Source organism: Ammospiza nelsoni, chromosome 6, assembly GCF_027579445.1.
Source record: "Ammospiza nelsoni isolate bAmmNel1 chromosome 6, bAmmNel1.pri, whole genome shotgun sequence".
NCBI lineage: Eukaryota > Metazoa > Chordata > Aves > Passeriformes > Passerellidae > Ammospiza > Ammospiza nelsoni.
Window position 1 is genome coordinate 25,720,297 of NC_080638.1, and position 12,787 is coordinate 25,733,083.

The 12,787-nt window shown below is 42.5% G+C and overlaps 2 protein-coding genes across 7 annotated transcripts in view; both read right to left on the reverse strand.

The window, feature by feature from the left end:
• The window catches only part of MADD (MAP kinase activating death domain), a 99,688-nt gene that overhangs the window by 76,544 nt on the left and 10,357 nt on the right, over positions 1-12,787 (reverse strand). The gene's annotated exons all lie outside the window — the stretch shown is intronic.
• The window catches only part of NR1H3 (nuclear receptor subfamily 1 group H member 3), a 30,889-nt gene that overhangs the window by 5,686 nt on the left and 12,416 nt on the right, over positions 1-12,787 (reverse strand). For 5 of the 6 annotated variants that reach the window (XM_059474120.1, XM_059474117.1, XM_059474116.1 and 2 more), the window contains 3 exons: positions 7,033-7,276; positions 4,032-4,298; positions 162-370 (listed from right to left, as the gene is read on the reverse strand). In XM_059474120.1, the coding sequence (XP_059330103.1) occupies positions 162-370; positions 4,032-4,298; positions 7,033-7,150 (594 nt within the window). In that variant the 5' untranslated portion in view covers positions 7,151-7,276. Of the gene's footprint in view, positions 1-161; positions 371-4,031; positions 4,299-7,032; positions 7,277-11,374; positions 11,394-12,787 lie in introns of those variants that run through there. The other variant, XM_059474121.1, reaches the window with a different exon arrangement.

The window sequence follows — 12,787 nt, forward strand, 5'->3', positions numbered from 1 at the left end:
AAGAAAACAATAACTTCAGAATATCTTTTCCTATTCTTTACAGAGCTTTAGCCCACAGATGCCGTGTCTAAAGCAACTCTGTTCTGCCAAATTTTTTACCTAAAATGCAACTCCCCAAACTTCACTTTTCCTTATTTTGGGTACACTGGTAGAGTTCTTACCGTCACTTTGAGCCTGTCTGTGAAGGAGCGCTGGTTGCACTGCTGCTGAGCGGCCACGAGCTTTTTTATCATGCTCAGCTGTTCTGGCGTCAGTTTGTGGGAAGGGCTTGGTGGATTTGGAGGGTTTGGACGCACCACAACTGTCCGAGCCTGGTCATCTTCCTGCTTCTTCAGTTTCTTCAGTCGGATCTGTTCTTCAGACAGAACATCTGAAGCAGGAATAGCTCATGATCAATCATAGGAACACAGTGGAAACCACACTAAACACAAGGTAACGTGCTGTGGATGTAGAGGCAGAGATCAGAGCTGTCTGTACTGGGCATAGTAGAGTGTACACAACAGAGCCAACAGTGATACTTATTTGTTTTTCTCTCTATTCCCTCCTTAAAGTTGTTTCATTGCCTTTCTTCTAATCATACTGCTATATAAAGTGTTCACAAAAGGCATAAGCTCCCCTCATGATGCCCTGCAGATCTCAGAAAAACAACAGTGACTTTCCCCATAAAGCAATTCCCTAAAGTGTCATGTTACAACAGATGCTCCCTTCATATGGCAGTGTGTCCACCCTATTTTATATTATCCTACTGTTATGTCTTTTTTCAATATTGTTAATTTAACAGCTTGTATCATTTCACTCTCTTCAAAGGTCAGACTCAGTCCTGGGTAGAGTTTGACAGTGAAAGGGTCATTTGCTATACAGGCCATCTGCAGCAAACTAGAGCAGTAAGATACCTCAAGATGAATAATGGAAGAGTAACTTGGCATAAATGTACTGAGGACCAACCCCAGGTCCTTCAGGAAAAGTGTTACAAGTCTCCTTCAGTTGTTAAGTCAAAGGGCAGATGTTAGTTGGATGTAACATGGTAAGGAACAGAACTCAAAGGCATCTGCTCTACTGAGGGCTGATGGGGTCCCTCTGTCAGAGAAAGAGAATCACATATTTTCTCCTAGGCTTGTCAAACAGCAAAGAGGGATTTAAACTAAATCTGCCTAGGGACAGGAACCTCAACCCATCCCTTTCCTCTCCCAAACCAGTTTGATGCCAGGGCCAGCAAGAGATGCCCAGAGCCTGGAGAGGGTATGCATGTCAGCAGGAGAGCACCTGAAGGGCAGCACAATGGAATTCCTGCCACTCCATCCATTCAGTCAGGTTCATCAGAAGCCAAACTCAAATGCCTCTATGCAAACGCACACAGCACAGGGAACAAATAAGAGGAGTTAAAAACATGCACACACCTGCACAGCTGTGATCATATTGGCATCACAGAGAGAGGGTGCACAGCAAGTTGGCTGGCCTGAATTTCAGGAGAGCAGACTCTGGACTCTTCAGGAATCTGCTCAGTAGAGTAGTATTAGATAAAGTGCTGGAGGGAAGAGGGGCCCAGGAAAGCTGGTTAATATTCAAGGATCGCCTCCTCCAAGGTCTGGAGTGATGCATCCCTGTCTCTAAACTGGAATAGCACAGATTTGACAGATAGATAACTTGGAGGATAAAAGATTGGTTGGATGGTCACATTCGAAGAGCTGTGGCCCATGGCTCAACGTCCAGGTGGAGACCAGTGAGGAGTGCTGTTCCCCAGGGGTTGGTGCTGTTTAACACCTCTGTCGGTGACACGGACAGTGGGACCGAGCACAGCCCCAGCAAGGCTCTGACAGTGCCAGGCTCTGTGCTGTGACTGACACTCTGGAGGGAAGGAAACCAGAAAAGGAACTGATTGGGAAAAAAAAAAACCTCCCTCTATATCTTTAAGAACAAAGATAAATGAAGTTTGACTTTACAAATAAGACTTTAAAAGTGCCGAAATATTCTCTGGCCATTTTTTTTAATGCACAGATAACACAGAAAAAAAAAGAGGTTGTAATGAGGTGGGGGGGTTAGCTCCCCCTGCCATGCCCACAGTGAGAGGACAAGAAGAAATGGCCTTAAATTGAGACAGAGGAGATTTAGATTAGGTATTAAAAAAATTTTCCTTGTTAGGGCATGCATTAGAGCAAGTTGCCCTGGGAGGTGATGGAGTCACCATCCCTGGAGGTGTTTAAAGGGTACCTGAATCTGTGCTCAGTGATATGGTTTAGTGGTTTAAGGGTTACAGTGGTACTGCTGGGTAGACATTTGGACTTAGTGATCTTAAAAGATCTCTTCCAACCTTGATGATTCTATATCTGCTACACAGAAAAGCAGGAGGCCCTAAAATTGAACAGGTATATAACTGCACTTCTTAACAGAATCACATTAAACAAAGACAAGAACTGGAGAGCTGCTGTAAGACAGCATTCTTGGGATTGGAAAGATTGACAAAGAACAGCAACCTTTACCCCTGACTTCAAATAGGGAGGATGTGTGCACAAGTACATGCACCATGCACAAAATTTACAATTCTAACAGCAAAGGCATTTAATACAATTACCAAAATAAGGATGATCTATAGGATTAGAGAATGCTACTTACAGCATCAGTTTAAGAAGGGAAGTAATTGATCCAAGTGATGACAGTCCCTCATCTTGGGACTCCAATGCATAAAAGAATTTTATCTGGTAACGTGTTACTTGGCTATTAATTAATCTTAAAAACTGCCTATGTGCAAGCTCCTACACCATGCTAAATTCAAAGCAATCTAACTTACTCAGCTTGTCAGGAAGGAATTATTTAACCTCATGGTTCACACTGGCTTAAGAACAATAAACTGGCCATGAATAACTTCAGTCTGGGAATTAGAAGAATGTTTCCAGCAATTACTAGGGGGGAAGTTCTGGAATGACCTTGTAAGTGAAACAGCTGGAGGGAAAAGCCCTTCGTTTCTGTCAAAACTAATAAGGCAAATTTGCAGTGGGGATTACAGCATCAACAAGAATTGCTAAGTTCTTGATAATAACACCAAGATTCCATTTGACCTAATTTTCCTGAGCAGTCTTCAACACAAAACAATTACTAAATGCAGAAACATACTGAGGCTCTTTGTATCTACCTGCAACAAAAGAGAAGCAAAGTGAACAAGTGGTCTTATTGCATTGCTTTTCAAACACATCTGTTTCGTATCTCTTGGGAATGGGGAAATGGGGTAAAGACAACATACATAATGCTGATACAAACCAGTGAGACAAAGGTATATGATGTGCTGTGTTTCATGCTGAAAAACTGAACAGCAAGTCTCCTAGCTCATTGGGACTTAATTTTTGCAAAATTATTTTTTGCTTCTGAAACATCCACTATTCCTAGCTGTTCTGGGTGCTGACTGTCAAAAAAGAAGACTTCACACAGATCTAACTTTAATTGAGCATTCATTCAGTCAGTCTTGACCAGCAAAGGGATGAAACCTGGATACCTTGGCCAAAGAGGGCTGTTCCTGATATGCAAGCAGAAATGTTGGTGAGTATTTAGAAACAGCATCCTTATGGCTAGCGTGAGAAAAATAGCAGAGATCACCAAAGGGAGCAATGAGATTAGCTCATGCACAAACACAGCTGCAGTACTGTGGTGCTGCCCTTGACCTCTTTTGCAGGCTCACAGCAGGCAGCAAAGAAAAGTGCCTGTTGTTCAAGGAGCATGGTGACCAATCTTAACAGTCCTGGTCACAAGCCTGACGTGCCTGACACACTTTACAGCACCCTGATGAACGTGTGAGTCTTTCCTCTGCTGGTATATTCCACAAGTTCTTACAAGGAACAAAGCAGGGCCGGGTGTTAGAGTTCCACTAACAGCCTCGCCTCCCCAAGTGATCCTTATTGAACTCTCAGTGACTTCCCACACACATTCCAACGTTCAGCCTGCACAGCTTCCACGTCCCCCCTCCCCAAGCACTGGCACTGCCCCCTGCCTTACAGCCCCGGTCCCCAGAGCCCGGCTGTGCCATCCCCAGCCCCAGTGCTCACACTGCTCCCGCATGCCGGCCTCCTGGCACTTGCGCAGCCGGCACTCCTGGCACTTGCGGCGCATGTACATGTCCATCTCGCACTTGCCGCCGTTCTTGCAGGCGTACTGCGCGCCCTTGATGACGCTGCGGCGGAAGAAGCCCTTGCAGCCTTCGCAGCTCAGCACGTTGTAGTGGAAGCCGGAGGCCTTGTCCCCACACACGCTGCACACTTCGTTTCCCAGCATCTTAGGGGCTGGGCCCTTCTTCCGCTTCAAGGGGGGATTTTCTATCAAAATGAACGGTAGCGAGGGGAAAAAAAAAAAAAACAAGTAAACTCACAGACATGAAGGAAGCGTGCCCCAACATCCTCACTCAAACCCATTATCTACCAGCCACACACACTCCTTCTGGGCAAACAAGTCTTCTGCGGCAAATTTACTGACATAATCCACAAGGTTTCACCTCAACTATATAAACAAATATATCGCTTCACGCTTGTTCCTCTCCAAAACAGAGTGAAAGAGCCAAAACACGCTGAGGCCAAGTGTTCTGCACTTTCCAATTACAGTTACGTTACTAATGTGAGAAAGACCTATAAAAAAGTTGAGGTGAAATCCAAAACTGTGCAAAAAGTAAATTTCTTCAGAACTCACCTCAAGTTCTCTTGCTTCTATTTTCTGCCATACATAGGGACAAGAATAAGGAAAAATGTCTCCTCAACTCAGTAGTGACAGAAAGCCAGTACTGAAACTGTGACCCTACAAAAAACAGACTGAGCAGCCAATCCCTGTAACTGAACACTTGGGGAAACTGTTGAAACAGAACACAGCAGCTTGCGGAGTTAGCTGCAATAAGCACACAAGCAGTGCACTTCACAAGCTCTGTGAGCCTTTGGAATCCTGAAGCCAGCATCTCTTCTTCAAGAAGGGCACTCCCCACTCCTAAAGCTGAAATACTCTCATAGTGACAGTTCCTTTACTAAAACTTGTTGTTCTATCTCAAACATGGGACCTTCACTACTGCTTCACATTTCAGCTGGTTTTGTGCAGCAGCTCCCAACTCTTCCTATATCATTCTGAGAGATTTTAATCTTAGTGGCTCTGCATTTTGAAAACATCTTTGGTCTGCTCCAACACATCTTACCTTAAGCACTCCAGTCGAATGCTTGCCAATATTACATGTGCATTCCCCCTCTATTAGCCCTCTCTCTTTTCCATCCATTTAATTCTAGCTATGCTGACATCTGATATTCTACACAGCTCATAGTGCAGGTATTTTTCTGAGTGTCAGATATTATTGAATCATGGCAGCTGTTATAAAGATTGCAACCAGCATGTCTTGATAAATCTCCAGATGATGTTTAGATATGCCTGGAAAGCCTTTACACTGGAGTTACTACTTAGTTTGAAGAAAAAGGCTACTGCATTTCTTGACCAGCATCACGGTTATAATTGTACGTCTTATTTTTGTACTTACTCTTCCAATACTTCCTTACTTGTGTTTATATTTACTATTCTGCTCAAGTTCCTGAAATGGTAACCAGTTTTAGGTCACTCTCAGGCATTATTATTTGTGTTCCTCAATACAAGTTTCCAGCCATAAGTATCTTGGTGTTGATTTTCAATACCACTGACTTTACAGAGGCCTGGAGGTCACTCAATTTGGCCTGCACTTCTCATTGTAGATTAGACAGCAAGAAAATGTCATCAGAAAGGTTAAATTTCTGATATTCTCCTCTCTTGTTCAACTATATTTCTCTTCACACACTACCAAGTAAAAATTATGCAATGCCTACAGTTATTTCAGATTACTTAGTATAAACACATGTAATGGCAGACTAACTAGTGTAACAACTTTGCTGAAGCCTCAAGTGACATTCATATGCTTCTGAGGAACAGCAGAGTACTCCAATGACTTCCACAGATAAATCTGTCCCTCTTTTGGATTTCTTAGCTTTCTCTAAAAACATTACATAAATGTCTTATTACCTTTTCTATGACTGCTTTATTGAGACAGATAGGTTTATTCTTTGATCTATGCAAATTATTTTCCATCTCTGAGCATGAATTATTTTAGTTACATAGATGATTGTTATTTTCTGTAGTCAAAGATAACACAGAAATAATGTAAGATGTATACAGAAAGCATGAATGCCACTTCTGAACTTTTAACGCTCATTAGGGCCCTCCTTCCTCTGTAGATTCCCTATTTAATAAATATTTTCCACATTTTGTGTCTTTTTTCCTTACATTTTCATAAGGAATTAATCTATCAATTGCTTTCTTTTCAAGTCCTCAGACCCATTTTAAGGACTTTTATTGGACAATCTCATATCAACTTTTAACTACTCTCTTTGTTTCTACTCCACTGAGGAATCCTCATTCAATGTTCAGATTCTCTCTTTGTTTTATATCAAGATTGCCCATTGCCTCACTGCTGAGTAAACACATTAATTTGTCATATTTTCATTAAGAAGATGATCCTATGCACTTATGCTTTCCTTTTTTTCGTGTTACCTGCCCAGATATATAATACAGTCTTCTTACAGTTTGAAAGTGTAGGATTGTGGCTATCAGCAGCAGCTTTAACTACATCAGTTCTATGTCTGATACTCTTCATCCTCAGTTAACCTAAGAAATACATGGACAAACTCCTACTGTCTTCCCATTGCACCAACTTGTAAAACCCTATCACTTCTTTGCACCACCTACCCTTGTTGGATTGTCACCTGTAGTAAAGCTTTATTGTTCAGCAGCTTTTGGTAAGCCCAAAAAATCTTTATCTTACTGCCATGGACCTAGTCTCTAGAAGGTCAAATAAGCAAAATATTCAACACGTTTATCACTTAGATAAACTCAGTCTTCAGCTATCAATAACTGACTCTATTCTTAGACATCATCTCTGAGTGCCTCAAGCACAGTAGAAATTGTCCTAAAATTTTGCTAAGTAGCAATTCTGCTTACAGCTGAAAGAATGGATAGTCTTTATCATGCATAGATTTAGTGAGAATCTTTACATACCTGCATGCTCAGGGGGGTTCTCTGAGCCCGGGAAGAGTGCAAGCCCTTCCTCCTCCATTTCAAATACACTTGCCACCCTCTTCCCATGATCCTGTGTGCTGAGTTGAGTGGGACCCATGGAAGCCACACATGAAGGGCTCACTATAATCTCATCGCTGCAGCATTGTTTCTGCCAAGCAAGGGGCCACAGGCATCTATCTTCAAAGTCCTTAGTTTCTCTCTACTGCTGAAAGTCAGGAAGTACCTGTGGAAAAAACAAATAGATGCAAAAGAGGCAAGAGTTCAACTATTTGAGACTATTAACTTCCAAAACCTATTACAAGTTGTATCACAAGCAAGCTTCAAGATTTCATTTCTGTAATTAGCTTTGTTTTATCAATGTTTCCACTCTTAAAACACAATATTTAAACAAACTGTGGGAAAAGGTACAAGACTAGCATATCCAGGTGCAAAGCTATTATTTCATTGCCAACAGATTTATCAAAGCAAGGCAAGTCTTCATTACTGCCAACACTATGAGTGCACTTCATCCCTGATCTCTCCAAGTGTGTAAGAAGGAAATTCCTGACATTATAACCAGTGGCCTTTGTTAAAGTTTCCAGTAACAAATAGCTCAGTGCTGCCAGCTGCCCTGAATTTTGGTGCATGCATTGCAGAGCATATAGAAAATTGGAAAAGAGATTTTTCATACAACTATTTAGCAGACTACAAAACATTGAATTTCCCTCTTAGTATCCGTAGCTGAAGACTGACAAAGGTCAATGATACATCAAAGATAAGGATAACAAATCCTCCCCTCACCTACAGTAAGAAACTGAAAGTCAGCATCCCCCCTATGGGAAACGGCCATGATGCCGTCCTCAGGAAATGGATTCACCACGAGCCTTCTGACGACACCCTTTTGTGGAACCTAGAAACCATACTGAAAAGCATCTTCATTACAGTTAGTAGAGCCCTAACTCCACTACAGAACCTGAAACTGGAAAGCAAATCCAACCACTTTCTCCAAAAAGCCCCACCTGCACAGAAAGGAGCCTACTCAGTAGATTGCAAAGATTCAGTGAAACTCGTGTAAATTGCTAATGTAAACACCCCTAAGCTGATTGAACCTCACTTGATCTTAACTTAGTGATTTACAAATGCAAGCTAAAGAGATTAACTGATTTAAAAAGCAACTACGTGAAAGGCCTGTTTGAATGATTGAGTTCAGGACTGGAAGCCTATCAGTCCCTGAAAGACAGGAGGTGACAGAAAGCTCTGAAGCAGTTTAGATACAAGAGCATCAGGCAAGCAGGGGCATGCCTCACACACTCAAGTGCTCACCACAAAGAGGCAGAAAACCACTGTCCCAGGTCCCTTCTTTCCTCCTGGGTATTTGGACCAGACCACACAACTTTTCTCAGAATGTCAAAAACAAAGATGAAAGCAATGTTTCTAAAAATGAACCACCTCCCAGAACTCCGAAACAGGCATCAAGTATAAAAGCAAGTCACATTGTCATGCCTGCTGAGATCCTGTTATCTCCAATTACACTGTGGATGCAGGTGTTAAAACCCACAGGGCACATTCATTCATGTGACATCTGTAAACATAGCCTCAGACTGCATCAGGAACTCAGAGCTCCCTTTCCTAAGGCAGCTGGAGAAACAGACTATCTAGGATAAAAGCAGTGACAGCAAATATGAAACTTAAACCTACAGACAGAAGGAAGTCCTACTATGGGATAGTACAACCTAACCGATGTGATTTGCAAGCAATTTGAAGAAACTCATGGTCCTCAAAGGAACCCTGTGGCTACCACAATCAACTTCTTAAAAAAAGTCTCCCCAGTAAATCTTGCAGAATCTGAAAACCTTGTGGAAGCAGCATAGAGCACCAGATGGAGATGGGAACTTTACAGCAATAAATCCAAACCCAATTTGTATTCCTAGTCCTATGTAAGCTCCTCACCAATGCTGACACATATCTCTGGACATGTTTGGGCATGAAACAAGAAAGCTAAGAGTAAGCCTCTGCATCTCCACATTCCTTTAAACCACGCAAAAGACTCACTCAAAGATTAATTATTGTGCAGAATGAATCACCAGCAGCACTACTGCAGCAATTTTTCAAAGGAAGGGTTTGGTCACCCATCCAAGGGACTGAGTAACAGTGCTCAGGCCCAGGCCTCCAGTACAGTGACCCATTCTTAGTGCAGCCCTGCCTCAACTGAAACTTATTCCAGAAAACAACAGAAGGGTACAGTCTAATGGGATTTCAGAACTGTGTGATCTACACAATGACTGACATTGCAAGATTGAAACTTGCTGTCAGCAAGACATCTGGAGACCAAAGAGGAGTGTCTGAGAGACTGCAAGCTACCAAGAGGGGAATATAAATCCATGCGCACATTCAGGACACAGCAACAGAGAAGCCACTTTCTGCACTGTAGAACTACCCAATGTGTTTCTGCTTCATGCACTAGCCTCCAACCTCCCCAAAACAGAATGGACCAGATAGAAAAGGTTACTTGTCTTCTCTGCTCCTAAGACAGAGCATTTATCCTTTTGTAGGTGCAATAATAACACTTGCAGGCTGAAAAACTGACCTAACAGTGAATAACAGGACGCTGGTGCTAGGTAAAGAAGCCTACTGAGCATCTTCCTCACATGCACACAAGTGAGAAGCTATGTGACAAGGTCTGAGGCTTAGTTTTCACAGAAATGCATGAGGATTGTTTTTATATGACTAAAAATCTTGCTAAGTTTTGTACTAATAATGACGTTATTAGAGATTCACACCTTCCAATCTGCACCGCCACTTCAACCAAAAATGCAGAAAGGTGATGCAAGCCCTAACTGCAAGAGAGAACACTGTCTTCTTGACACAGTCAGCTGTGCTGCCTCCCACTGTCTGTCTCAACTCCTTCAGTTACAGAAACCAGGACCGGCCATGTGACAAATGATGAAGCAATTGCTTCTCTCAAATGCAGCATCTTGAAGAGAGTAACATGATGAGCAGACATACTCCAGTGGAGAAACATGTGGAGATGAAAGGCTGAGGGAAACAAATTTCTGCTAGCCCTTGCCACCCATGTCTCAAATATAACACTAAACACTTCTGAAATGTGTTGCCATCAGCTTCACCCTACTCCATTTCTTCCATCTCCCCTTCTTTTCTGAGAAAACAGAACAACTCAGATACTGATGGTCTCCAGGTCAGCATTCCTACAACAAAGTACTGCTTTTTCAGAGACTAAAGATGGCATCCCTGGCTCTTGTACTTCATGCTAAATGTCAGAAACATTCATCACTTCCTCCAGCAACAATCTCATCCCATTCCCTCAGCTGAGTCTTCTTCTAAGCCAGCTGAAGCACTTACGCATTCTTCTGGAAGACTTTGATCTGACCCATCATCAACAGACTAAGCTACAGATCACTGAGGACAGTAAAGGAGATATCACTGAGCAGCACAGAATATATAGAAACCAAATGAGCCAAATGCAGTCAGTGTGAGCCTTCTGCTAAAGAATGCTGTCCTCTCCCTGGTATTCTTAGTTTGGCACTTTCTGTGACAAGTTTAAGGATCAGGAACCAGACCAGATGCAAGCACATCTCTGAAGAAGCTCACTGTTCATATGTAACACATGAAAGAGTAGCTTTTTAGAAAGTTTGTTCAAGTCTCTGCGATGTTTCAAAACAGGATTTACTCATTGCAGTCCTGGCCCTGTAAATTACAATTACAGTTTCTGCCAAGGCAAACATATATAGCTATGTTTCAGTTCTGTAATGAATCACAAGCACTCTGCAGCATATCAGCATCATGAGGAAGAGACCTCATGTTTGTACACATATGCTAACATGACTGTGCTCACTGTGTGTCAACAGGACAGCACCTCTCTGCACAGGCCTTAATAGGCTGTTGGTGAACAAACAGAACTGACAGGAAGGGCTATCTTTCAGAGGTAACTAAAGCAGGGATATAATTTGGCATTTTGGCTTCTAGGTGTGCTCTGACATGCAGTATAGATTCACTTTGGCTGCTAGCATTTATCTCTGAAAGCTGGCCCACGGCAGTGCATAATGACCTCTGCTGAAACCTAAATGCACAACTCACACAGTGATAATGCTACACTGGCTATCAAATGCTGGCTGCAGATCTCAATGGCCAAGAAAACACCAGTTAGACTGAGATTTCACAGGACACTACAGCACCAGCAGAGAACTAAGCCCCTTGAGAGACACCACTGTTCCAATCCTTTCTTACAAGTAACCATATCTTGTGACCTAATGCTTTTCCTATACTGGGCCTGGTGTAGCAGCCAGAGTATTTTCACAAATCTTCCACTGGATCTTGGTACTACCTTGTAGCTGCTTCAGAGAAACAAAGATTATTCCCAGCTCATGTTGGCCCATTCTTCTTCCTTCCCTCTACATCGTCACATTTCTCAAAAAATGCTGAAACAGATAGGAGGTCTATGAGTGAGGCAAAAGTATACATATGACACGTTTCAATTAGGAAAAAGTTGAAAAAGACACCTTGTACCTTTCAAGACAGAAAATGAATCTGTCGCTTTGAAAATGAAGTAATACTACATGTGAAAACTGTCAAAACTCACGTGAAAAAATAGTAACTTCAGATTGACAGTGGGAGAGAAATCACAGAAATGCAAAATGTGAAAAGCAGTGCAACAGGACACTGTAAAGAATGACTTTGACAGTATGACTATGAACAGTATGTCTACAAAGAATGGAAAAAAGTTCTGCAACTCTCAGGGAACAGACTAGCTCAGTGGCCCTGCTGTAAATCCCTCTCTCAGAGAACTACAGGGACAGAGTTTGGAATCACATTATCCATTTTGATCTCCCAGAAGCATAAAGGCAACCACAAGCAGGAAAGAGTTTGCGAGCCACCATCAGAGTTTGTGAGCTTCCGAAGCTGATAAAGAAAAGCTACAGCCTCCTGATTGCTTTCATTTGCTGTCCAGCTAAGCTTCAGCTGACCATGAGCAGCTGTCCAAGACTGCAGCACTGCTTTGTAAGCCTTTTAAGTTGTTGCCGCCATTGATTATGCAATTATGCAGAAGAGCCTACAAGTCACTCCCAGCTGCGCAGCTGCATTCCGGTCTCTTGCCCTCAAATTAAGGGTCTTAATTGCCACCTCTCCCTCCCTAGCTCACTTCCAAAGCCTGCCTCCCTCCCCCTGTCCCCCACCTTACTTTGGGTTTTACTCCTGCTGCTGACCAACTCCTTTGTTACCCATCATTTTGCTGATTCCTGGCATGGTCTCTGCCCAGGCATTTGTCTCTCCCTTTGAAGTGGGCTCACTGCAGCATCCAGCTCTCACTGGGTTTCGTTTGGTCTCAACAAAAGGCACGCTGTCTCCTACCCAGGTCAGGCATAGAAACCACCACAAAGTTCAGAGAACAACAGCAGAAGTGACTAACAACTGAAAAGATTAAAATAAACAAATGTATGTCACTTGGTTGAAAGAGCACTGGGAAGAGAAGAAAGGTGTTACTCTGAAAGACAATATGTCTAAAAGAACACTGAGAAGGGAAAAGTCTGGCTATTACAGAAAAACACCCTAAAGCTGAGTTCTGAGAGACTGGAAGTCTCCATAACTTTCCTTCTAGGATTAGACCTTATAACTACAACCAAAATACAAAGCGTTCTATGGACATTTATGAATCTGAACTTAATATGACTTAGCTATTCTGTGGATGAAGTGTCTATTATAAATAAACAATGGTAGCAACAGGAGTTCCAAGCCAGTT